This window comes from Otolemur garnettii, unplaced genomic scaffold, assembly GCF_000181295.1.
Source record: "Otolemur garnettii isolate 467f Iridium unplaced genomic scaffold, OtoGar3 scaffold00051, whole genome shotgun sequence".
Taxonomy (NCBI): Eukaryota; Metazoa; Chordata; class Mammalia; order Primates; family Galagidae; genus Otolemur; species Otolemur garnettii.
Window position 1 is genome coordinate 7,584,196 of NW_003852446.1, and position 26,789 is coordinate 7,610,984.

Genomic DNA, 26,789 nt, shown 5'->3' on the forward strand with positions numbered 1-26,789 from the left:
CTTTCTTTCTTTCTTTCTTTCTTTCTTTCCTTCCTTCCTTCCTTCCTTCTCTCTCTCTCTCTCTCTCTCTCTCTCTCTCTCTCTCTCTGTCTTTCTGTCTCTCTCTCTCTCTCTCTCTGTTTCTCTCTCTCCTTCCCTCCCTCCCTCTCTGTTACCCTGGGTAGAGTGCTGTGGCATCATAGTTTGCAACAACCTTAAACTCCTGGGCTCAAGCCATCAATCCTCTTGCCTCAGCCTCCCAAGTAACTGGGACTACAAGAGCCTGCCACAATGCCCGGCTAGTTTTTCTATACTTAGTAGAGATGGGGTCTCACTCCTGCTCAGGCTGGTCTTGATCACCTCAGCTCAGGCAATCCACCTGCCTTGGCCTCCCAGAGTGCTGGGATTACAAGCGTGAGCCACCCTGCCTGACCCCATGGCCTTTCTCTTTTGACTTACCATGCTATTTTTTATGTGCCCTTCAGTGCTGTTATAACAAAACCTAAAAATGTGAATCATTATTAGCATGAATTTTATGGTTCATCTTTATACCGCACAACATGTGGTTTGTATTTTGTAGTTTATATGTGCACATATATTTTTTCTTACCTTGGAAATGTTGCACAAAACTCAATTGCTTTTGTTTCACTTCCTAATCGCATGTGTTCTACTGACAGTGTCATTTGGGCTTACTGATGTCTAAGGGACAACTGGAAGGAAAAGAGCCGTGGGTCACCATATCTTTCCCTTTCCTTCTATGTCATCATTTTCAGTGTAACTGGTTGACTAATATGAGAAAGTATCAGGAGGAAGAAAGGATACAGTAGGGTTCCTTGGTCATTCTTGTTTCTTAGAATGCCACTACCTTGTTTTAATGATCAAAGAAAATTCTGATTTGAATGGTAATTGTGGCCTCTTGCTTTCACAGCCTCTGCTTACTTAGTTCTAGACATAATGTGCTTACCTTGAACTCCTGCATGTTGTGAGTCTGCCAGAATCCGGGGCTCCTGGGGCATCATAAATGCTGTGTGTGAATGGGGCTCCCCAGAACTGCAGTCACACATATTGTGCACATGTCATTTGTTTGCACACATGCTCTGTTGTCCCCTTGGGCTCTACTTACAACAGATGAATTGAAAGATGAAATCATTCAGAATTTTAAGACAGTGATAGCAGAGCATTAAACCAAGTGCAGTACTCTTCTGTGTGTGGGGCCATGTGACTGCATAGGTTGCACAGCCAGGAAGCTGGCCCTGCTATACTGATGGAAACTGATGGACAGCCTGAAGCCTCACACACATGCTGTGTATCTATGAAGAAGCCCAGTTCACAGCAGACTGGAGACGGCCAATAGTGTATTGGTGCAAAATGGCTTCCTTGAAATGGTATAATACATGGTATTAATATCATCCTTGAGATGGTTGGATCTCTGAGGGCTCCCAGCTCCACAGGGAGTGCCTTTCAGATAGGTCTTTGAAGTCTCAAGTCTACAGCTGTAACCAGGTACTCATCATTGTATTGATGTTTCTATATTCCTTAACATGTTGTTGTTTGTCTTTCTCCCAGGATTTCCAGCAGGAGAGCTCCAGAAGCCTTTCTTTTGGGGAACAGAGTATCCTCGGTGAGTAAGTACATTAGAAAAGAAACTATAGTAGACTCTCTGCAAGTTGACCACCCAAGGGACTATAACAAAATGGTCAACATACAGAGGTGGTCAACATAAGGAAGTACATGTAGTGCAATCCACTCTCTGAAAATTAGGTCATCTTAAGGAGGTGGTTCATGTAGCGGGGTGGTTAACTATGATGGTTCTACTGTAGTTATTAACAAATTAGGAGGAAAGAACATGTTTTTTTGGCAAAGATAGACTATAAAGACAAAGAAACAAATTCAGTGATTGTTCAGCAGAAAGAGGGCATGGAACTTGGCATGTGTTGGCCCTGCTCTTATCATTTTAGGGATTTGCCTTCTAATCCTTGTTACCATGGCATATGATTAGACAGAAAAGCCAACTTATACATAGGTGATTTTCATTTTTATGCATTTATTCACTTACCCATTGATTTACACCATCAATATTTAAAACTTAAAGAATTGTTGGATTTGAGTCGATGGGGATAGGTCTAAAACCATTCCAGGTAAAAGAAACAATGTGAGAGAAGGAGGGAATAGTGTTTACATATGGAATCATAGAGTCTAGTTTGGCTGGCTCAAGCGGTATATGAAAGGAAATAGTAGAAAAGAAGTCTAGGAAAGAAGGTTGAGGTTTGATAGTGGAGAGCTCTGAATGCCAGGTAATGCCAGCTTGGACACTAATAGGCAATAGAAAATATTGAATTTTTTGAGCAAGTAAGTAAGGTAATCATATTTGTTTTTAGAATTATAATCTGTATAACTAAAGAAAAATGGACAGTATCTAGACTGAGATATTTCACTTTTAAGGCTATTAATACCAACAGATTGTAAACTTACATAATCCAGAATTTCCATATATAGTAGAGGTTCCGATAATATTCATTGTCAATAATATCACCACATTCATTATATGCCTTTGCTTGCACTGGTACTTTAATGAATGGAAAATTTAATCATGATTTTAGAAGTTGAGTTTCTTGTGTTTTGGTTTGGATATGTGACAATTTAAGTATGATTACATAGACTTAAAAGATATGAGATCCCGTACTTGTACAAACAAGAGAAATATACTGGCAGCGTTTTGATTTGGGCCTCCCCAGAAGCAGACCCTGTGATAAGTATTTAAGTGCAAGTAGTTCTTTTGGGAGGTGGCACCAGGAAACACTAACAGGAGAGTGGGAAAGTGAGAAAGGGAAAAGGAATAAGCCAACAAGTTGTGTCCTATGAATCTTCAATGGCTGCCAAAATGAATTACTACAAATTCACTTAGTGGCTTAAAACTACAGAAGCAGACCAGCTTATGGTTCTGTAGGTCAGAAATTCAACCTGGGTTTCGCTGGGCTAAAAGCAAGGTGTCAGCAGTGCTGTACTCCTTTCTGGAAGCTCTAGGGAAGAATCTACTTCCCTGCCTTTTCTGGCTTCTAGAGGGGGCCTATGTTCCTTGGTTTATGGCCTCCTTTCTCGATCTTAAAAGTTCCATAGTCACATCTCCTTCTGATTCTCATCTTCTACCCCTCTCTTCTATTTTGAGCCTTGTGATTATATTGGGCCCACCTAGATAATCCAGGATAATCTACCTATTTTCAGGTCAGCTGATTGGCAACCTTAATAAGTCCCCTATGCTGTGTAACATAACATATTCACAGGTTCCAGGGATTAGCACATGAACATCTTTTGGATGCCATTATTCTACCTCCCACACTACGTTACAAGCCAGTTATCACCATGGGCAACTAGGGCTCAGTCTTGCTGGGGAACTACAGAAAATGCTCCAGAGTGATGCCACCTCAGAGTAAAGAAAGTTGGAGTACTTATCCTCCAATTCACTTGCCATCATTGGTCAAGGGCTACTAGCAGGGGTATTAACTTCCAGGCAGTGCATAGTCCAGATCAAGAGGGCTCTGGTCGCTGGAGAAAGTGTTTAAACAACGAGTTTCAGGTGCTGGTATTTGGAAGCTGTCAGAGTGGTGTGCTCAAAAATGATCAGAGCTGGGGGGACATGGGCAGGAATCAATGAAGCCAACTATAGAGAAGCACCTTGTTAGAATAAATAATAACTCTTTTTTTTAAACTGTTGACGCCATACTGAACCTCAGAGTCAAAGCATTCTATGATAGACATACTTTATCTGACAATGTGAAAGTTACTTTTTTTGCATTATTATTATTGCTCAATGTTTCGTTGCAGCAATTGTCTGATTTCTGTTCTGAATGTATTTATCTTCATTCATTCTTTACAAGGTTTTTGTTTCTAGTCCTTATCTTAAACATTGTTATTGTTATTAAATTTTAAGCCTTTTTAATTTTGTGAAGGCAAAAAGTGGAAACCAAATAAACACATGTATATGTATAGAGAAAATAAAAAAATAATAATAACTCTAGGTTTATATTTAACCAAATCTATTAATACCCTCCCAGGCCTTAGCTACCTAGTTTTCTTTAGTGTTTACATATTTGGAATCAATTTTACCTGCTTTTAAGATTAAAACTTTATATGTATTTTCATGAAATTAAATATTTAGGCTAAATATTGTTTAAGCTCCTTTAAACTAAAAAAAAAAAATCTTAAAAATCTTTGATTCTGCTTATTGTTAACAATTTAAGCTTCTATTATTATGGTTATGTAGCTGGAGGTTCAGAAACAGCCCGGTTAGGTTTTGAAGTTAGTGATTCAATGATTTATTATTGGGTTCTTGAGCATAATTTTCTGACATAAAAGTCAAAAATCATAGAAATCTAGGAGTTAATGTTAGTGTCTATTAGTTCTACCTTAAGTTGAACCATATAGTTGGTATTTAAGTGGGTGAGAGATTTTTTCCCCCCTAAAGAGTTCTACATCCTCACTAAACTCATTCTCTATTAAGATATCCAGTCAAAGAATAGCTATTAAGTCTCACTTGAGTACTTGGCATTGGGAATATGGAGGTGCCAAAAACATGAGAATCACAGTCCAGTGATATGGCTTCCAATACATCCACCTATTCTGTATTAATAGATTACTAGACATCCAAGGAAATGGGATCCTTTCTGCTCACATTGGTTAGCTTAGCCCTTACATGAGTGTTGAGTCTCATTATGGGGACTTGAACAGCTGAATTATTTCCAGAGGAGAGAATCAGATTTGTAAATGGCCTAAGATAACATTTCCCAAAGCGTGTGTTCCACGAAATAGCAACAGAGTTAAGTTATCCTCTCCTTCTCTCTGTTTTGGAGAATCACTACACACATTGGCATAAAAGTTGCCAAGAAGTTCTGTAAGAAAGAAATGTATTTAAATGTGTTTTACACATAGATTCCCAGGTTCCCCTTTTCCCTATGTTTTGGGAAATACTGATCTAGAATTCATAACTGAAGAATAAGAGTTGAAGGAACTTGGAAACACTTGAGGAAGAACCTTGTACCTGTCTTCATAATTTTGAAGGAAAGTTAAGGTGGTGGAATGATTGAGTATACTCAGGGAGATTGGCAGGTGTTCAACTATAGACTATGCTAGACTTATAGATGGAAGACATAGTAAAGACATTTCAGATCAACTTTAGAGAGAGATGTTTTATTTAGACCCACCCAAAGAAGGAATGGGTTACTTCAGAAAGGAGTGAGCTCCTAGTCATTGGAAATATCCAAGCAGCAGTCTCATGATCATTTGAATGGGTTTTCATAGAGGGGAATCATACTTCTAGCAGGAAGTTGAATGAGATAACTTTAAGGCCACATGGCATGTGGAGATTTTTATAAACTTATGATTCAGGTATAGGGTAGTCCTTACTTGATAAGCGTGAGATCATGGTTAGTTCAGACAGCAGTGTAGTTGTTTTGCTGTTGGCAGCAAATCCTATGCATATGCTAAACCCATTGGGTAGCAAGAACAGAATGGAAACGAGGTAATAAAATTGTCATCTTCCCTGTTTTACTTTTGGAAGGCTAAATCTTCAATGCAAGATGTTTTCCAGCTTCTGGCCAGTCGGTTACACTTTAAAAAGCTTACAAATTTATTATATTTTTTCTGACATGGTAACTTAAATAATGTTCATTGATAAAATGTAAAGTGTAAATGTGATACTATGAAACACTATTGTCAGGCTTAGTCATATAAAATTACTTTTTCTTTGTCTCTTGTCCAAAGGATTGTGATTCTATAACTAAGAATTGAAACTTAAAATGATTCAATCATTTTGGAGCGATCCCTCTTAAGGGACATTGATTGCAGGGCAGTTTTCTAGAAACTTCCATTGTTCGTCCCTTCAATTCATCTAGTCAACAGCATTGATAGCAGGTTGGAGAGGTCTGAGTACTTATTCTCAGGGTTAAGAGACCTGGAAAAACTAAATGTTGCAGGCTGCACTGCACAGCTACTGCTGCAAAAAATTAACACTATGTAAAATTACAACTTTGTCCCACACTGCTATAATAGCTTTATGATTGAAATGCATAATTTCACTTTTACTTCTTTAATGAAGGTTTGCAATGATGGAAAAACAGTAGGAAGCATTTTTTCAAATGCAAATTACCTTGCAGGAAAGAAATAACAAAGGAAAGAATTGCCACCAAGGGGAAAAATTAAATCTTACAGCACTTCCTTGGGTATAGTTGAGATAAACAATTAGCATGGTAAGGATCATTATGTCCTGTAATAACATGTTGCTTCAGAAATTTCTGTCCCTTCCAGTTATGGGTCCTATCTATTTGCTGGGTGACTTTGATGTTGCATGTCAGGAACCAACTGTGAATTATTTTTAGCATAATTGCAAATCTTGTGAAGAATCCTCACAATAAGGATTCTAAGTTGTCCATAATTTTCATCAACAGGTTAAATGGCTAAAATGAGCTACATATAGATCCATCACTTGCATGAAATAGTAAAGTTAACTAATCAATTAGTTAAATTGTGGTTACTTTCTTACTGCATGCTGGTACAGAGAATGTAGCAGTGAGCAAGTAGATAAGGGTTTGACCTTAATGGAACTTTCAGTTGAGAGAGAAAATCCCAGACACACACGTATGGAAACCCCATCAATGATTTCTTCATATATTATTAACCTGCTTTTTCCCCAGTTATCTATTGCTACATAGCAAAGCACCATGAAATAACCATTTATTGGCTCATGATTCTGCGATTTGGGCAGGACTGAACTGAGATAGCTGGTTTCTATTGTGTGGTGCTGGCTGGGGCAGCTTGACCAGGGCCAGAGGATCTAAGGTGACTTCTTATGTGTTTGGTGCCCCAGTTAGCCTGGCTCTCATGGCTGGGGCCTGGCAGGACCTCTGTCTTCCTTTAGAGCTTCTTGACTTTTGGGGTCTCTTGCTTGCTTGACGTGGCTTCTTTCCCTCCAGATAGGTAGTGGAACTTCTTTAGGTTGCAGCCGACAGCCAAGAAGGCAGAAAATGGAAGCTACAAGGGTTTTTAATGTGAAGGCCCAGATTTCACACCTGACCTCTTCTACTGCATTCTTTTGGTCATAGCAAGACCAGTCCAGATTCAAGGGGAGGGAAATAGATTGCCTTTTGATGGAAAGAGGAGGCAGATGCATTCACAAATGGACAGAATTGGTGGTGGTCATCTTTATGGATGATCTACCATGTTTTTTCAGAGGTGAAGAGAAATAATGCAACAGCTTTTCCAAATCTGGTTAAGACTTTACAATCTTTGCTATTCAGTTGCCATCTAGTCTACAACAGAAACAGACGAATGTGACTACCTTTGAAAACAGAGTGATCCCTTTTAATTTCTGCTCTTTTCCTTTTTATGACTATATTTGGAAAATCATTTAACTTCTGAGATTATAATGACTTTTCAACGAATTTTCAGATAAAAATAAATGGTATATTTCCTGACAGGATCTTTTCAAGCCCTGCTTTAGGTGTTCACAGATATGTAGCTAGAGCAGACATAGGATCATAAAACTCTTGGGGCTGAAAGGGAATTTAGAAATCATCTCTTTCACATTCCTAATTTTATAGGGTAGGACATAAAGACCCATACACGGTTATAATGACAATGTTAAAATTCATATTTTCTCTGTCCATTTCAACTAGAAGATGTGTTTAGATTTTCTTTTACAGCTTTGTGGATATGGTTATTAGATTGTTGTTACCACAGTTACCAGAAAACAGGTTGTCTTGGTTTTCCATTGAAAAATGAAAGGATTATGCTCTGAGATTCATGCTTGTAATTTTCTCCAAATTATGTATTTATGCCATAGATCTCTGAGTTACGGTGCTATAGGAGTAATTGTCGGACACGAATTTACACATGGATTTGATAATAATGGTAAGTACTGATTCATTTTATAAGCTGCTGCTTTCCTAATAATGTTGACTCTATGGCTGTTAATTGTTGTGATTATCTTTGCAATAGCAGCGCCATCATAGCTGAAGATTATCCAAAGCAATATGATTGCTGATTGAAAACTTTGCCCCATGTCTTGCTGTGATAGCTTGCAATAAATAAACAATTGTTCCTGTTGGCAATGGGGTAGAATGAAAAAAAGGCCTTGTAATTTCAATGAAATTAGCTTTGCATTTAGATCAGGATTGCTAGAGCTGCCACGATAGTTACAGGAATTGCTTTATGGCTTCTCCCTTTGTCATTTCTTTATTCACTATCTTGAGATCTTCTGCCTGGAGGTGTGAGTTCTGCTCTAACAATGATTGTATATGCTGCCGAGTTAGTTCTCGCTGAGTTAGGATTCTACAGCTTGGCGGACTGGTTCCTTTTTATGATTTCAAAGATTATGCAATGCTTAATCTAGATTTTCTTTATACTGGCACATATTCGGCATTTAAAAAAAATCTATGCTTTCCTAATAATGCATACTGTAGACTATGCTGTGCATCCTGATAACGTTTAAGCAGAAAGGAAGAGCAGAATATGGCATAAATGAAAGAAATTGTTGCCTTTGAGAGTCCTCATCATTTTTAATCAGCACTCCCTTCTCCTTTCGCTTTGGGGTATTATTGGAAAGCCACGTGAAATCTCGGAAATTTATGGATTAGAAGCAAATTACTGTCACATCCACACAATAATTTACAGGCAGTCTCAACAACTAGCTAGCCCAGGGCAACATTATACAGAAGGGGACCTCTTTTTTCCCTTGCCTGTAGGATTTCCAACATCTTTTTCTGGATGTCCACCTCAGGACCAGAGATCCTTTGGGCTTTTCTTGTGGATGCTGAGATCCAATTTTTCTTTAAGTTAAATGTCAGATGGCAGCTCTATGCATTCCGTTTGAAAATTGGCAGGTAACATATGGCCAATCATTATGTTGGCTGAAATTGGAGTCACAAAAGCACCAAAATGTTGATGATTTTCTTGGAAATTTTAAAATCTGTTTTCAAATTCTTGTATCAAATTGAAAAGCAAGGCTGGGTGTTTTTCACTGTTGACCGGACTGAGTTTAAGCAATGTGTTAAAATGCAGGAAGTTGTTTGCCTTAATTAGAGCTTCTCATAATTTCAGTTTCAGCTGGAATGCTGTTATGTTTTGGAACATGGTACTGATAAGTTGGTTTTCACCTTGAAGACACGCTCAGCTCATTCAAACGAGCAGTTAAATCCACTAACAATGCTAAATCTATAAGCCAGTTTTCATGATCAAGTCCTGGCACAAAGTTGGTTTTTGATACCATAAATGACTTGATAACATATCACAAATCATAAAATCTTCCATGTTGGGCCTAAAATGTAGCCATCCTGCTTCTGAAAAGTAATGATGTCGCCATCATCAGCATCAGTACTTTTAAGGAATTCCTGAAATTGGAGATGATTCAGTCCCTTGGCTCTTATGACATTCACAGCCTTGAGGACGATGTGTATGATGTTATCCAGTTTTAAAGCTTTTGCACAGAAATTTTCTTGATATAGCATGTGATGATACTTCATCAAACGTGAATTTTGGGTGGCAATTCCATTGTCTTCTATTAATTTTACAGGTCTCTCTCTTTTACCTATCAGTAGGGCACTATCAGCCACTATACTAGATATGTTGACAACGGACAAAGAAAATCACTTTAACATATTTTTTATTTCTTCATATAAATCTCTTGATTGAACTGTGTCTTTTAATGGCACCAAGGAAGCCATTTTTTCCATGACATATTTGTCGTCAATACCTCTAATAAAAATGGCAAGCTGAGCCATATCTGTAGCATCAGTGCTGTCATCCATCGCCAAAGCATGACATTTAAAATGAGTAGCTTTACTCTCCAAACTGCTTCCAACAGATCTTCTAGTTTTTTCAATTTGCCTGATGATACTCGGGGGAGACAAACTGATGTTAGAAATATTCTCCTTTTTTTTCAGGAGAAATTATATCTGCCATGCTTTCCATACTTTACTCAATAAACTCACATCAGTACCAGGTTTTGATATTCGGGGCTATTAAATATGCTACCATATAACTAGCTTCTACAATGGAATCTGTCTGAGTTGCAACTTTTAAAAACATTTCATTTTTTTGTCGAGCAGACAGACTTTTTTCAGCTCTGCTTTTTTGTCCTTATAACACAATCCTTAATATACATCGAATTTGGTGGAATATTTTCGTACAGAATGCCCTTTCAAACTATAGTCTTTGAGAACTTGCACACATTCCCTACAAACTAAGCAGAGTGTCTTACTATTTGCTTTAACAAAAAGTAGTCGTCTGCCTTCTTTTCACTGAACAATCTTCTTTCATTCATAATTTTTCTTTTTGGAGGGTCTGTTTTCTTTTGAGACATTATAGAAACCATGGTGACTTTGGAATAGCATTAAACACCTCATGTTGCAATGGTAGGTTGAAACATTATTGATAATCACTGCCTCATGAAGTCACCCTGAGCATATGCAACGTCTGATGGTTAGGAGATTTTCTTATAGCTTATAGCTTTCCACATAATTAAATTTAAGTGATGCCTCAGATTCCAGTAGTAACCTTGAATACAGTTAGTCTAGATGCATTCAAACTTTTGTTTTGAAGGATGTAGAAAACAAAGAGTGAACACAGCAAGAAAGCATGTCTAACTAATCTTTTTTCCCATTATGTTTTGGAGATTTCCATTCTTGTTTCAAGTTTTCTTTTTGGAGCAACCTTCCTTGTCGAAGCAGGACAGATATCTTTTCCATCCACACTGATGGCTGCGGAATGATTCATAACAGAGGTTTTATGTGTCTCTTGGCTCCTGACAACTCGGAGGAAACAGGTTCTTACAGGCTGAGTCAGGGTCTATGTTCTCAGTGTGGATGACTCACCAGGGCTATTCCTATGGATCATTTGGAATTTCACTGGTAGTAATGCTCTGATTCCCTGCCTGAACTTTCTGAATGAAGCCATTTGATTTCATAATCCAGAGGACATTTCAGGTCAGATCAGGTGAAGACTCAGAATCCAAGATTGGATAAAACTGCTACATGCTACGTGCAATAAATTGAGGAATCTTATTTTAAAAAATGTTCCTTGGTCCTTAGAAGAAAAGAACTTCCTCAGTCCTCTTTCTCCTTTCCCCCTTTTTACAATTAACCTGTGACATTGGAGAGAATGCCGGAGCTGCTCTCACAGGAAGAGTGTTCCCTGCTGCTGTGCCTGCTTCATGAAGGCTTGTCATGCTGAGGGCAGGGAAAGATGAAGAATTTAGTTCCCACAAATAACACAAATGTCTTCTAACTTTCCTTCTTGCTAGGTAGAAAATATGATAAAAATGGAAACCTGGATCCTTGGTGGTCTGCAGACTCTGAAGAAAAGTTTAAAGAAAAAACAAAGTGCATGATTAACCAGTATAGCAACTATTATTGGAAGAAAGCTGGCTTAAATGTGAGTACAGCTGTGGTGAAGGGGGCACCTTGTAGGTCATTTCTCCCCCTGATTTGGACATGAACTTGCTTTAAACAACTGGTTTTCAAAGTGTGCTGCTGAGATCATCCGTATCTGCCTTCCCTGGGAACTTGTAAGAAATGCAAATTCTTGAGTTCTACCCCAGAACTACTGAATCAGAATTGCTGGAGTGGTGCCTGGTAGTCAGGTAGTCTTTTCACAGGTCCTTAGGTTAATTCCGATAGAAGCTAAAGTTGGAGACTCATGGGCCTGAACAGTAGTTTTTCTTAGATTCGTATTCATGTAGAAAATCCCATAGCACAGGTAAACAATAACATTCTTATAAATCTCCTATACCCCATATCATTAAATCCCCCCCCCAAACCCCTACCTAGGTTTAATCTGCTGAAACAAAACCTCACTAATTTGAGTTGATGGGGCAGAGAATTGGTTAAGAGTTCTTAGTTATGGAAGTCTAAACAAAAGAAATATACTTTTTAAGTGTTTGTTTTCTATTATATATACATATATACTTTTCCGTAAAGGCACGAATGAAATTTTATACATGCTTTTTGTGTATGTGAAACGTTGTTCCCTTCCTTTTTTGTGTGTAACCTCTATCTCCTTCCCCCTTTCCTCTCATTACCCTTACCTTTCCTACCTGTGGTCCATCTTAATAACTCTGATACACTTTCCCCATCCTCAAATGGAGACACACACACACGCATAACTTTAGTTTATTGTTTTCAATGGCTATCTAAGAGTCCCTGGTGTCATTGTACTGTAACTTAGTCAATTAACCTCTTGTCAAGGGGTTCCACTTTGCAATTAAAAAGCTGCTGCAGTAAACACCCCTATTCTATATTTTACTTTTTCCCCCTATAGGATAGATTCCTACTGTCACCAAAAAGTTGTAACATTTCATATTCCTACCAGTGATGGATGAAAGAGCATTAATCTATGGCATTGTTTTCTTGTCAATTTATGAGAAACTTTTAAGTATTACAGGTGTTAAGATTTTGTCTCTCATTCACATTATACATATTCCTCCCCCCCAATAAAGTACTCATCCATTGGACTTCATACACAGATATGGTATCTTTGGACATATAACTTTGAAATATTTTTTATATAGTCCAGGATACCTATCACTCTTAACATATACTTTCTACATTTCCGTTCTTGGCTACGAAGGTGTCTCCAACATCTATATCATCCATGGAGTCTCCTAGCTTTTCTGGGGAGGTTTTCATTTTTTTTTGATATTTTACTTCTGTTTTCTTCCAAAAGGGTAGCCAATCGAGCCAGCATCATCTACTAAAAGACATTTTTTTTTCCCTCTCTGAGTCAATTATTTGTCATAAATTAGACTCTCATATACACTAAGAGTTATGTTTCTGGATGATATATTCTACTGATTTCCTTGTTGCTTTCCATGCCAGGACCTTATTATGGTGGCTTTCTGATTTATTCTGTTATCTATAGTACAGAGTCTCCCTCACTGTTCTTTTTTTATGTACTTGGCCGTTCTTAGGCATTCATACTTCTGTATACTCTCCGAGATCATTTTACCCATTCTATTATATTTCCTCCAAAGAAAATATCACTGAGATTCTAATTTAAGCCATATTAAATGTACGGAATTGACATTTTTTAATGGCATAGTCTTATTGTCCAAGAACATGGCAGGCCTTTCAGTATGCTTGGTTCTTGTCTTAGGTTTTTAAGTAAAGTTTTATAGTTTTCTGCTTACAGTTTATCAGCTGTATATTATTTTTACTTTCCTCCCCTTTCCTTATTTTTCTGGTTTGATCAGGTTCATTTTCATGCTCTTTCCCCATTGTCAATTGTCTATACTTTTGTATTCCATGTCCTGTCTCTGCTTTCATCATTATAAGACACGGATTTCACTGATTGTATTTGACAGTAAGATACCAACAAAGAAAAATTGTTGATAGGTTATGAATCTGCAGGAATACCTTCCTCTAAAATACACATGCATACACTGTATGCTCCCAGTCTATCTGGTCAAAAACAGAGTGCCTAAGAGAAGCAAGGTGGCCACAGAACTGGAGTCAATCAGTACACTGTATGTGGTTTCCTGGGTTCGCTTGCTTCCCTAACAAGACACAGACTCTATCCTCATATCCTATCAGAGCTGGAAAAATACCCCAATACTTGCTATGCCTTAAGTGTATTATAATTGGGGTTTATTTCAGCATTCCAAATGAGTTTGGATAAAAAACTGTGTTCTTCTTTTAAAGGGAATGTTTACGAACACTGATTTGGTTCTTTTGGTTCTTAAATCACCATCAGCACAAGTAAGACCGCTGCTCACTCAGGTGGAGAAACCAGAGTCAGTACCTTTGAATGTTGTCCCTGGCTCCTTTACCAGTGTCCTATATATTTTTAGCACCTACAACTGTGACATGGAAGACCTGAAATGGGTGCTTTTATATATCTGCATTCAGTTCAAGGGTTTTCGCTAATTCATCTAGAGTATATGTTGCTTCAAGAAAAGCATGGCAGTGAGGTATGGTGACATGCAACTGTAATACCAGCTATTCAGGAGGTTGAGGCAATAGAATCCCTTGAGCCTAGGAGTTCAGTTCTGCACTGAGCTATGACGATGCCACTGTACTCCAGCCTGGGTGACAGAGCAAGATTCCATCCCTAAATAAAAAATAAAAAGAAAGAAAAAGAAAGAAAAGCATAGCACATGGTTTCTAGAATCAGATGTGGGTCCAAATCTTGGTTTAACCCAGGGGTCCTCAAACTTTTTAAACAGGGGGCCAGTTCACTGTCCCTCAGACCATTGGAGGGCCAGACTGCTGACCCCACGACGAGTTGGCTGCTAAGCAGGACAGGCAGCAGTGGCAAAAACACCTGGCGGGCCCGATAAATGTCCTAGGCAGGCTGCATGTGGCCTGCGGGCCATAGTTTGAGGACGCCTGGTTTAACCAATTACTAGTTTTATGAACGTGGGCAAGTTAATTAACATTCTTGAGTCCCAGTGTCCTCAATGGTGAAGTGAGTATTTCTGAATTCATTTGTTTGTTGTAAGAATTAAATGAGTGAGGTAATGTGAAGCAGCAGCATAATGCCTGACACACACAGTAAGTGCTCAATAAAAGGTGGTCAATACTCCCTGATCCTTTATGACATATTCGTAGGTACCACATCCCCGGAAAAAAACAAAGCCAAAGACTTTGAGGCTAAAAACAATAGAAGAGCAGTTTTCTTAGAGGAAGGGAATCCATATTTCCTGCTGATTATTATATGCAGGCATGGGACTTAGACTTTTCACTTAATTGAAACAAATGTAATCCTCACACTGGTTCCTGAGAGATATTAGAGTTTAGATCTGTACGACTTCAAAGTCCATACACTTCACCCCATTTTGCGCTCTGGATCTTATTTTAAGTTTATTTTATACTTGGGTGATGTGTGGGTGGACTTTTCTTCACCATCCATTTTGGCCCAAATGTCAGATAATGAAACTTAATTCTGACAAATGTGTACCTTTGTCACAAGGACAATAGAAAGGGCACACCTGTCTCAGCATAAATCCACTCAGCCATCAGAAAACCGCTTTCGTCTCATTCCCACAGGAGCCTGGGTAGCTTCCTTTGTTGGATATAAAGGGCCATGCTTTATTTTTCTGGCTTTATTTATACAGGCCAGGCCTCTGTGCCTGAAGCTTTCTTTGCAGTGAATTAGGGGGCGCTCAGATGGGGAACCACAGAAACAGACTGTCAGCAGCTGTTGGGTCTTGAGAGCCCAAACCTAGGCCCATGTGATCCACTGAGGCAATCCAGTGTGTGAGGAGCCAGAGGGGCGAGGCTACTCCAAAAGCCTCTAACTGAGATATAAAGCATAGATAGAGTAAAAAGGAAGGGGATTAAATTCAAGTATAAGTGGACATAAGCATAAACATAACACTGAAGATTGAGAAGGTAGTGTATTATGAAATGGAGGCTCTGGAGACAGAGGACTGCTTGGCTTGGAATCCCTGTGAAGTGTGAGCAGTTTACTTAATCCTCTGTCAACAGCCCAAGATGGGGTTCATTAGGTCAGTGGTTTATTGAGAAAGTAGTTTGGAGTACAAACTTGTAAGGGAGTGAGGAAAACATGTTGGTTTCAGGAGAAGTTTAGCCTTGTCCTGATCCCGCAGAAGGTTCTGGAGCATGGATTGCACTACAGAAATTGTTCAGCCCAGGCTGTGCATGGTGGCTAACACCTGTAATCCTAGCACTTTGGGAGTCTGAGGTGGGAGGATTGCTTGAGCTCATGAGTTTGAGACCAGCCTGAGCAAGAACAAGACCCTGTCTCTACTAAAAATAGAAAGAAAAAAAAAGAAATTTTTCAGCCCAGGGGCAAGGGGCTGGGCTATTCTAACTGTATGTCAGTCAGTTACTGGAAGGTGGGCTGTAACCTCCCAGCAATCTCCAGGTGAGATGACTCCCATAAGCTAAGGTTAGTCTTTCTGAGTTGTTAGCAGTCACAGGAATGGGGGCACGGTCCTGGTAGTAAAGGGGATCTGGTGGGATACCAACAACAACATCTGCTACATACTCTGAGGATTAGACCCTCATTTGTTAAACAAGGATGATGATACTAGCACTAACCTCATGGGACTGTAGAAAAGAAAAAATGTATGTAAAGCAGGAATGGTAACTTTTGGGGACTGAAACTAGAAGGGTCCTGAGTGATTATAATGAACTATATTTTTCAAAGGTTTGTTTTTATTTGGTATTGCTTGATACCTGGGTGATTGAGCTTTCTTAAAAGCAAAGAGTTGGTAAGATCCATGGCTTAAAAGTTTAGAGCAGGATGTATGAGTTTCCTATTGCTGCTATGACAAATTACTACGAATTTAGTAGCTTAAAACAATACAAATTTATGATCATACAGTGCTGTGTATCAATCTGACACAGGTCTCAGTGGCCTAAAATCAAGATGTCAGGAAGACTATGTTCCTTTCTAGAGGCCCTAGGGGGAACCTGTTTCCTTGTTTTTTCTAGAGGCTGACCACTTTCCTTGGCTCATGGCCCCATTCTTTTCCAAAGCCAGCAATAGCTGGTGGAGTCTTCTGACATGGCTTCACTTTTTCAGTCACTCACCTGCCTCCCTTTTCTTCTTGGAAAGATGCTTGCAATTAAATTAGGTTCACCTGGATAATCCAGGCTAATGTGGCCATCTCAAGATCATTAACTTAATCACATTTAAAAGTTCCCTTTGCCATGGTAAGCTAACACATTCACTGGTCCCAGGAATTAGGATATAGATAACTTTCAGAGGCCATTATTCTGCCTAGTACAACAGGGGTTGGCAAACTTTTCTGTAAAGGGCCAGACAGTAAATAATTTAGGTTATATAACATATGTAGTCTCTATTACAGCTGTTGAACTCTGCCACTGGAGCAAGAAAGCAACTACAGACAGTATGTATATGAATGGGAGTGGGTTTGTTCCAATAAAACTTGATTTATGGACACAAAAATTTGAACTTCATACAATTTTCATGTGCAAAAAGATATTACTTTGATTTTTTCCCCCTCCAGTCATTGAAATACATAAAGTCTGATCTTACCTTGCAACCTGCACAAAAATAAGCGGCAGGTTGGATTTGGCTTGTGGGCACTATTTTTGCCCTAGCTCATTTAAGGTTTTGAGAAACAATCTTTGAATGTTGTGAAGCATTTCTTCACCATGCTTGGCTGGTTGTCATACATATTGCAAACCTTGACCTTGTGATCTGTGCTACTTCTGTTTGATTTTTGTTCTCCAGGGAAACTACCTTCCTTTTAATTTTTCATGGAAATTGCTAAGGTAAAATGATGATGGTTGGTCTTGAAGTTTTGTTCCTATGTAGATGGTAAATTTTTGGAAACACAGGTACAATGAGAAGAACAGTCAAACTATGTGAGTTAATCCAGGAAGGTAACCTGGGTATTGCCATTTCTATCTTTTCCCATTAAAGCAAAGTCACTCAGAATATTGTCTAACATTTTATTGGAGCTGGCTAAATTGGTGAGAACAAAGAGGTGAATGAGAAAGAAATGTGTAGCATAATAAAATAGAAATTATTTTATTCAGGAGCACCTTGCTAGGGTTAGTTTGCCATCTCACAATATATTATGACTACCTTTCATTTATTGAATGTAATTATCTCTTTAAAATATGACTCTCTTTTATTACTATACTTTGTATACCTCTTGCTCAATAATACTTGACTGTGAAACATTCTTGTTCTTCTTTTTGTTAGGTAAAGGGGAAGAGGACCCTGGGAGAAAATATTGCTGATAATGGAGGTCTGCGGGAAGCATTTAGGGTATGCAATGCTATGTTTGCTGTGTTTTAAAAATTAAGCTATTAAGCACCATATGGGTGCACTTCAATTTATCGCACAGAATGTTCTTGAGGAGTTAGATATTATGGAATTTCTATAAATAGAATTATATTTCCCCATTGACTCTATTATATTCTATCATATAAATAGAAGTGTACTTCTTTCTTTTTTCTTTTTGGGGTGTAAAGTCACCCTAAAGAATAATTTTGTTATTAAGAATCATGTATTTAAAGGCTAGTTTTCAGAAAATACATCTACAATCATATCAAAGCATGCTACAGAAATCTCCTTGGGGCTAGGTTCGTATGAGTTTTTCTTGAGTACAGCTCTCTCTATAGCCCTCCCTATAATTTTATCTTAAAATATCAAACTTCTAAATGATGGCCAGAGGGTAGCAGTTCCCATATACTGGGCCAGGTAAGAGACCATAATAGTATTTTCATCATATGCTGGTGTGTGGTGAAACAAGAAACATATGGATAATGTGGAAAGATTTTCATAGAACTTAAGTACATTTAATTAAAAGACCAGGCTGTTATTCTGAGGTTACATCCTTCCTATACTCCTAAAATATACTTTTTAAAGTAAAATGATGGTAATGGAAGCTGATAGTTTTTCCTCTTTCTATGATGAAATAAAAACCTGGTAATATGTTGACCCTGAAATTTATTGCCATGCGGGCCTTGTCATGGAGTTGGATTTGTTTGTCCCCTGGTAGGAATAGAAAGAGTAGCTTTAAAAAAAAAAGTTATTTTACACCTGAACACTTTGGCCCAGCTTTTTGGTATCTATTGAGTCTAAGGTCTTTTTGCTAATGCACCTGCCTCACTGGTAAGCGACAGAAGATGGACTTACATTTCCAGGTATTTGTTTTCGTCAAGAAAAATCTGACATGATGAATTTTGCGTATGGCGGGTGTTGCATGAAAAAAGGGAAAATCCTATTTCAGAGGCTCATCTATTTTGCCTCTCTCACTAGGCTTACAGGAAATGGATAAATGACAGAAGGCAGGGAGTTGAGGAACCTCTTCTACCTGGCATCACATTCACCAACAATCAGCTCTTCTTCCTGAGTTATGCTCATGTAAGTAGACTGACCAAGGGGTATCAAAAATGAAATGCAAGACTTTTACCTTGCTCCCTTGAGCAATGGTTCAGAACAAAAGTTTAGTGGTATGACTTTGCTTTTAGCCGAAATTTTATCATGCTGATTATTTTTTCAGGATAAATTTCACCTTCTTAATGTTCTATGGAGCTTAATTAATAATTGAATTAGGGTTCATTGGTATTTTTATCAAGCCCCACAGTAAACTTACTTGGTACTTCAATATATCTTGACTTCTTAATGTGTTTGATATTATTTGTAACTATTTCTAGTAACTTATTCTTTGGCTTTCATGGCTCTGTCCTTTCCTATACTTCTCTTTCCCCTTTGCCTCATTTGCTGACTTTGACCAATCTCAACCTATGGGTATCCCCGAGGGTGTGTTCCCAACCATTGAATGAATATGCAGACTTCTAGAGCCAAACAAAAAAAACATAGGCAGGGAGAGTCATGCCACTCTGTTGTGAATTTAATAGGTTCTTGGAGCAAAAACTGAAGAAAGATATCCACTAAATAAAGCATAATTCTTTCTTTTTAAATTTTTTATTAAATCGTAACTGTGTACATGAATGCATTTATGGGGTACAATGTGCTGATTTGATATACAATGTGGAAAGCTTACATCAAACATGCTAACATGACCATCACCTCACTTATTTATTGTGGTAAGACATTTATACTCTACTCTTAATAGTTTTAAAATAATTGAGTCTCTGGCTAATGAGGTAAGCTTCAGTTCTTTGTTATTGGTTATTGCACTGGAGTATATCAGAAACACATAGACAATATTTTCAAAGACATCAAGGATGAATCAATAAAAGTATTAATGCACATCTTCCGAGTGGGCAAATGTGTATGTATATTATCAAAGCCAGACAAAAATTTTCATAAGTATAACCCTTTGTTCCTAAGTTTTTGCATTCACTCCTCAGTAAGCACATTCATTCCAAAGTCTTCTACAATTGACTCTGGGTAAAGGATTCTCACTTGCTTCACTTGCCTGGGGTCTTTTATTTCTTAAAGCTGACATGGCAACACTAAATAATTATTTAGTGATCTTACACTAGCAAAATTGTAATCATCAACAAAATGACTTTCCTTTCTAGTTTCTTATTTCCACCTACACACCCCCATCTTTGGGTTTTCCTGGTTAGAAAGCCTGGAGTCTTAGGTCTTTAGGTCTTATTTGATTTACCTGTCCTCATTTTTATGGCATGTGTCCCCAAAGCTAGATGTTTCATCCTTTGAAATGCTTTTCAAATTCAACCTTTCCACTTCCCAGTTTTAGGTCATTTGGGTTGTTTATAAGCAACAGAAATTTATTCTCATAGTTCTAGAGGCTGGACATCTGAGATCAGAGTGCCAGCAGGGTCAGGTTCTGGCGAGGGCCCTCTTTTGGGTTGCATGCAGACTGCTAACTTCTCACTGTGTCCTCACATGGCAGAAAGAACTAGCTAGCTGTTGGGCCTCTTTTGTATGAGGGCACTAATTCTATTCATGACATTTCTACCCTCATGATCTAATTACTTCCCAAAGGCCTCACCTCCCAATACCATCACATTGGGATTAGGGTTTTAATATATCAATCTGGGGGAGACCCAAACATTCAGACCATAGCATCTCATTACCCCATTATCCATAGGCTTAACCTTGATATTTCTACTTTGGATTATCTCAACATCCTATTGCATATTTTTTTTGACTTCAGCATCTTTCACCACTGTTTTCTGTGCCACTGAAATATATCACTTTTATTTTACTACCAACCTGCTAAAAGAACTATGGTGGATCCCAGATGCCTACCACATTGAGGCTAAACACCTTCATCTGGCTTCCAAAGTTCTCAGTCTGATCCAACTCTACCCAACCCACTTTAATTTCCTGCAGCACCAGTGGATGAAAAAAATCTCAACTTTAATAGGGCAGGTATCCTCACTTCCACCCTATGATGTCATGATGTCATGCCCATTGCTATCTTTGTAGCTTTGCTTCTGATTCTCCGTCTCTAATGTGATCCCTTTTCTTCTCTTTCCCTTTCAATCCTTACTTCATCCTTGAGGATCCATGTCAAATTCCACCTTCTCCACATCGTCCACAAACCCTTCCCCAAGGACTCTAGCTCTTATTATTTTATCTTCAACTCCTTTTATACTTGCTGTCATTACCATGCAATTGAGTACTTAATTGCTCTAAAAATGTTCAAGAACTTTAGTTTTATCTTCACAGCTAATCTTTTGGCTCCTTATACTTCTTCTGTATTTCCATAGCACCCAGAAAAGATGTTGGGTATATTGAAGACACTTGATATTTTTAGATCAATTTCTTGAAAGGAGTAAGACTAGCACAATCCAACTAAGGAGACTTCCTTTTGAGTCCGTACTAGTCAATCAGATATCTAAAATAAGCACATAACACATAGCTAGAAATTTCTAGAGTTGGGGTTGGCAAGCTAGGGCCAAATATGGCCTGCTGCCTATTATGTGAATGATGTTTTATTGGGAAACAGCCATCCTCCTTTACTTATCATCGTCTGTGTCTGGTTTTGTGTTACAATGCCAGAGTTGAATAGTTGAAACAGAGACCTCGTGATCTTCAGAGCCTAAAATATTTATTATCTATCTCTCTATAGAAAAAGTTTGCTGACTCTTGCTCTAGAAGACAAAGTACAAGGGTTCATCAGTTCTTACTATTTTATATCCTAGTGCATAATATCTCTTTGTAGATAAAATAAACTAATTGATAGTGATGTTGCAGTCATAATTTTGAAATGTCTTCAAATACTGTATAATACTGAACTATATTTGATTTATTTTAAACTAAAGAGATTTAGAGGGAAAAAATAGGCATATATTTTGTATTGCTTGTGAGAAATTTATCTTGGAGCTTTTCCCGCTGATAGAATGAGGAGATTTTTAATCTTTGGCACATCGGAGTAAGCCTCCTTTTTCCCCCCCTGGGAAGGTACTAGGAAAGCAGTAACAACTATAATGTGTTTCCAGAAATCTCTTAAGTAGTATGTGAAGGAAAGACAATACTATATAATAATGTAAGAAGAAAAAACATACGAAGAAATGAGGTAAAATCAAATGCCAGGAACAACTTCATATTAAGCTAGCCGCTGAGGAAATTAAGGAATCACATTACAAAAGTATCTTCCAAGTCCAATTCAGAACCACAGTGACTGATGGTTTATTATCATCAAGAGCAATAGCATCATGTCACCTTCCCTGCTTCCTATATCCCTGTGGTTACTGGGACCTGTCAGTTTTTTCCTCAGATGTTCTTCTGATCCTCTGCTTCTTTCCATTCCCATTTCTTCTTATTTAGGGGGCAGCCACTGAGAACCTTCCTGGTGCCTATAAATAGTCTTCTAACTGGTCTCTAATTCCCTCTTCCTACCATACATTCCCGGCAGAAGAAGATTTTAAAAATCTGGATTTTATCATTTTCCCACTGACAAACTGTGTAAATGCAGTTTAAACAGTGTCCAGTTGCTCAGAGTTTCAGAAGTCTGGTACCATCGTCCTTCTCCCACCGCTGCCAGTTAGGCAGCACACACTCCCGCCAAGCTGCGTGTCTTGCTTTCTTTCCCCTCAAACATGTCTTTGCTCTCATTTCTCCCTTCATTTAGGATGTTTCCCCCATATCCTTGTGTCCTAGTTCTATTTGTACTTAAGATTCTGTAGGATCCCAAGATACATGGCTAGTCAGGCTTCAGTGGGTTCTGCTGCAGAAACAAAGGATACAACAGAAGTTTCTTTCTTGTCCGTGTTCTCCATCCAGCACAGGTCAGCAGTGGGGCTCTTCTTGTAGTTTTGACTCACTGATTTGAATCTGGGAGTCTTTATCTTCATAGGTGCTTCTACGGTCACCACAGGAATAGAAAAGAATTAGGAGGAAGCATGCCCTGGTTCTTTTTTAAATTTTATTTTATGTGTTTATTTTTCTGGAGACAGAGTCTCATTGTCACCATTTGTAGAGTGCTGGGGTGTCACAGCTCACAGTGAGCTCAGCCTCTTGGGTGTAAGCGATTCTCTTGCCTCAGCCTCCCAAGTAGCTGGGACTACAGGCACCAGCCACAACGCCCCACTAATTTTTAGAGATAGGGTCTTGCTCTTGGTCAGGCTGGTCTCAAACTCCTGAGCTCAGGCAGTCTACCCGCCTCAGCCAGAGTGCTAGGATTATAGGTGTGAGCCACCACACTGGCCTTGGGTGCTGGTTCTTAATAGAGCACTTAAATTGTTCTTAAGATTCTTAAAGGAAGTGACATAAGCACTTCTGTTTGTATTTCATTGACCAGAGTGAGTCAGATAGCTATGCCTAACGTATGTACCTATCCCAGGCCCGCATTAGAGTGAGGCAAGTGAGGTACACAGGGGCAAAATACTAACTGCTCATGACCGTACTCAATAATGGGTAGCTGATTGAGTTTATTGATTTAAATAGGTATGATTAAGTGTGATAAGAACTATTTCAAACTTCAATTCATTGCGTGAATATGTTGGTTGATTCCTGGGCTCGTACGCAATTCTCTTGATTTAAACCACTTGTCTGGAAACCTTCCTCATTTACTCAGATTGTGAAATTATTCACAGTGATAAAAACCTTCTACTCTGGGGATCAGAATAATAGATGTTTTTACTGATGAAGGTTTTATCTGATCTACTAAAAACGGTTTGCCATTCACTGGTTCTAAAATTATTTTTCAGTATAATTTGGAGCAGTTAAGATAGTAGAGAATGTGTTATCAGAATGGAAGCGTATTCATTAAGATACTTTTCTCTTTTAGGTGAGGTGCAATTCCTACAGACCAGAAGCTGCCCGGGAACAAATCCAAATTGGTGCTCACAGCCCTCCTCAGTTTAGGTAAATGGGCAAATGGGTGACGCTAGTTTTGAACCGTGCATCTCCCCTCTTTTTCCCCAACCCAGCCATCCCAGGGCTCTACCAGATAGGTGATCTGCACAAAAGGCCTGTGCTTTGAATCATTTGATCTCCATTTTATGGACAAGCCCTCCCCCACCAAAGTCTGGCCAAATAGAAACTAATTATCTTTTTTTTTTTTTCATTAGCGGTAAGCTGGTTTAGGCAGCGTCTTCTCAGCTAGATTTCTGCTGGTGGGGAATTGTACATATTCCTTGTCTAGTGCCACATTGAGAGGTTCATGAGACTGGAATCAGACTCTAAAGGAAACTTAAAATCCAAATCATAGCTTTAGTGTTAAATCTCACTTATTATCTTCCAGCTTTTGAGAGACAGCAATCCATGGGTGAGCACCCTGTGTGCTCAGTAAACTGGAATATTTGATTTCTCCAACTATGTACTTTTTTGGTCTAGGCCAAAAAGCAGTCTTTAGTATCTTAGAAAAGGATAAGATCTGACGCAGTGTGCCTTAAAACACCTAGAGCTCTGGTTTATTTGGTGTTAAAGAATATCTTGTTTAAGACTTCCTGTTCTTTCACACAATCAACCAACCAACAAACAAATGCCCACTTTTGGAATAGCTCTGAACCCAAAAATAAATGGTGATATTTAGTAATTATAGTTTATTTCTAGAGTTAGAGACTCTATATTTTGGCTTTCAGTTTGAATCATGTTTTGAAACAGTTGCTTATATACAAAGGGAAAAGATTATGAATTACAGTCTTATGTATCAGAATGTATAAAATATTAAGCAAAAATACAATTAAGGTTAATATTACTTACCCTGCACTAGATTCCATAGCTTAAGAGAAAATATCTGTACTAGGCAACAGATCAGTATAATGAGAAATCCAAGAAACCATAATAATTTATATTTATTCATTCTTTGCTTAGGATATATTATATCTGGATATCTTTATATTTCATGTTTACATGAATCCATTAGCATATTGCAGGAAAGTCATCTAAAATTTCTCCTATATTTTAAAATCTTATTCCTAAAAACTTGCATTAGAAATGCTTCAGAAATTGACTATAAATTACCCACTAGCATAAAAATCTAATCACTGTTTTGGAAATTCTCCCCCACTGGGCTAAACTGTCATGAAGGCTGACAGTCTCTAACCAACTAAAATGTGTTCCCACTGACAAATGGTACAGATGAAGCCACACAGTGGATTAATTACTCAACAGATAAGTTTTTAGAAACTAATTTCCTTTTACTAACTAGTTGCCTGTAATGTTGGATTTTAGCTGATAATTTTACAGAGTGTACTTACTAATTATCAGCTATATTCTATTTTTAACACTTGCCTAGGGTGAATCAGACTATGAAATATGCATCTCTACCCATACATCTCACTAAAACACAAGAGGTTATGAGGATCTTTTGGATACAGGCCATTACATTTATTCAAATGCCCGTAGGTAACAAAGTCATTAGGGAAGAAATTGTCAGTGACTGAGAATGCTGAGTCTCTAGTCAAGCCTTTGAACATGCAGTTGAGTACGAAATGGATGAGGGGGTAGTTTTTTTGCCTGGCTTGTTACTGATGTCTGCAGTAACTACAGATTCTGAGTACAGTAGAAATCAAACAATGGAAATGCCATTTCCAAAAGGCAGTTATAATCAAAGTGCTGAGTAGGAATCCAATCTTTCCTGCAGTTGGAAACTTACAAGAGCACAAGATTCTGGAGCTAACTCCACTGAAGGATTACTTATTAGTAAGAACTACGTACCCTTTGTTAGTTGATTGTTGCATTTACCAAATTCTAGGCAAATATGAGCCTCCAAACTTAATAGGAATTTAGGGAAAGTGTTTTTGTAGGTTGAATGAATTCTTTCAAAATAGTTAGAAATGCAACAGCATGGATGATTCTTACAGACATTATATTGAGTGAAAGAAGTCAAAGACCAAACAGTATGTACTATGAATTCCACACAGCTGAAGTTCAAAAATAGGCCAAGCTGTGGTGACAGAGGTCAGAGAAATAGTTATCTTTGGAGGTGCCATTGGTAAGGGACAGGAAAGAGCCTCTTGGGTGCTAGAAATATCCTATGTCTTGATCAGGGTAGTAGTAACTACCCACATGAAAAAACCTATATCTAGAATTTGTGGACTTTATGTCAGTTATACTTTCCAGATAGAGTTAACTTTTAAAAGTTAGAAAAAGTAAGTATTGGTGATAGTTCAGTTTTATGGGTATTTGAAGACTATAGGAAGAATAATAGGAGCCTTTGCCTGACACTCAGGAAATAGTCCCAGTTCTGTTAAATTTTTTGGAAACATATTTAATCATTTTGGGTTTTAGTTGTCTCTACTATAAGCAGATTAAATGAATGCCAATGTTTCTTCTAGGAATATACTGCTACAGTTTTATCCTGTTAAGGTCCATGAATTAAATGACATGTACTTTTGACATATCTTTTTGCAGGGTCAATGGTGCAATTAGTAACTTTGAAGAATTCCAGAAAGCTTTTAACTGTCCACCCAATTCCACGATGAACAGAGGCATGGACTCCTGCAGACTCTGGTAGCTGAACCACTGGGTTGTGCCATCCTGAGAAAGCTGCACACGGCTAGCATATTGCCCACTGCTCTAGGTCTATATTCCTCTGAAGAATTCCATTCTTAATGTACTTTCATTACTTAGGTAGATGACCTGCTTGGATCTAAATGGCATTTGCTCAATGTTATAGGGCTGAAAAAATGGAATACAAGAAATAAACCAAATATGTTTCTTTAGAAAACCAAATCAACAAAAATAAATTCCTAGGCTACTTTTGTTAAATTGCTACCTGACAAATTGTTGCTATTGACAATTTTAGTGCATTAGCCATAGCTAAGTGCTCCGTACCATTATAGCCTATAGTGTTATAGAGGGCCTAGATAGAAAATAGACTGCATCTATAACGAAGTTAAATCTATTAAACTTGTAGCCCTCAATGATAAAGACATGTGCGTGCATACCTGGGAGGTCTTGCTGCTCTAGAATGTGGTGCCAGATTT

General features: G+C 38.2%; 1 protein-coding gene across 2 annotated transcripts in view; it reads left to right on the forward strand.

The window, feature by feature from the left end:
- The window catches only part of PHEX (phosphate regulating endopeptidase homolog X-linked), a 206,293-nt gene extending 179,722 nt beyond the window's left edge, over positions 1 to 26,571 (forward strand). The window contains exons 16-22 of one of the 2 annotated variants that reach the window (XM_003791908.2): positions 1,546 to 1,600; positions 7,814 to 7,881; positions 11,270 to 11,400; positions 17,668 to 17,733; positions 18,730 to 18,834; positions 23,645 to 23,721; positions 26,215 to 26,571. In XM_003791908.2, the coding sequence (XP_003791956.1) occupies positions 1,546 to 1,600; positions 7,814 to 7,881; positions 11,270 to 11,400; positions 17,668 to 17,733; positions 18,730 to 18,834; positions 23,645 to 23,721; positions 26,215 to 26,317 (605 nt within the window). In that variant the 3' untranslated portion in view covers positions 26,318 to 26,571. The remainder of the gene's footprint in view (positions 1 to 1,545; positions 1,601 to 7,813; positions 7,882 to 11,269; positions 11,401 to 17,667; positions 17,734 to 18,729; positions 18,835 to 23,644; positions 23,722 to 26,214) is intronic. The other variant, XM_012806412.1, reaches the window with a different exon arrangement.
- Positions 26,572 to 26,789: the final 218 nt, after the last annotated feature.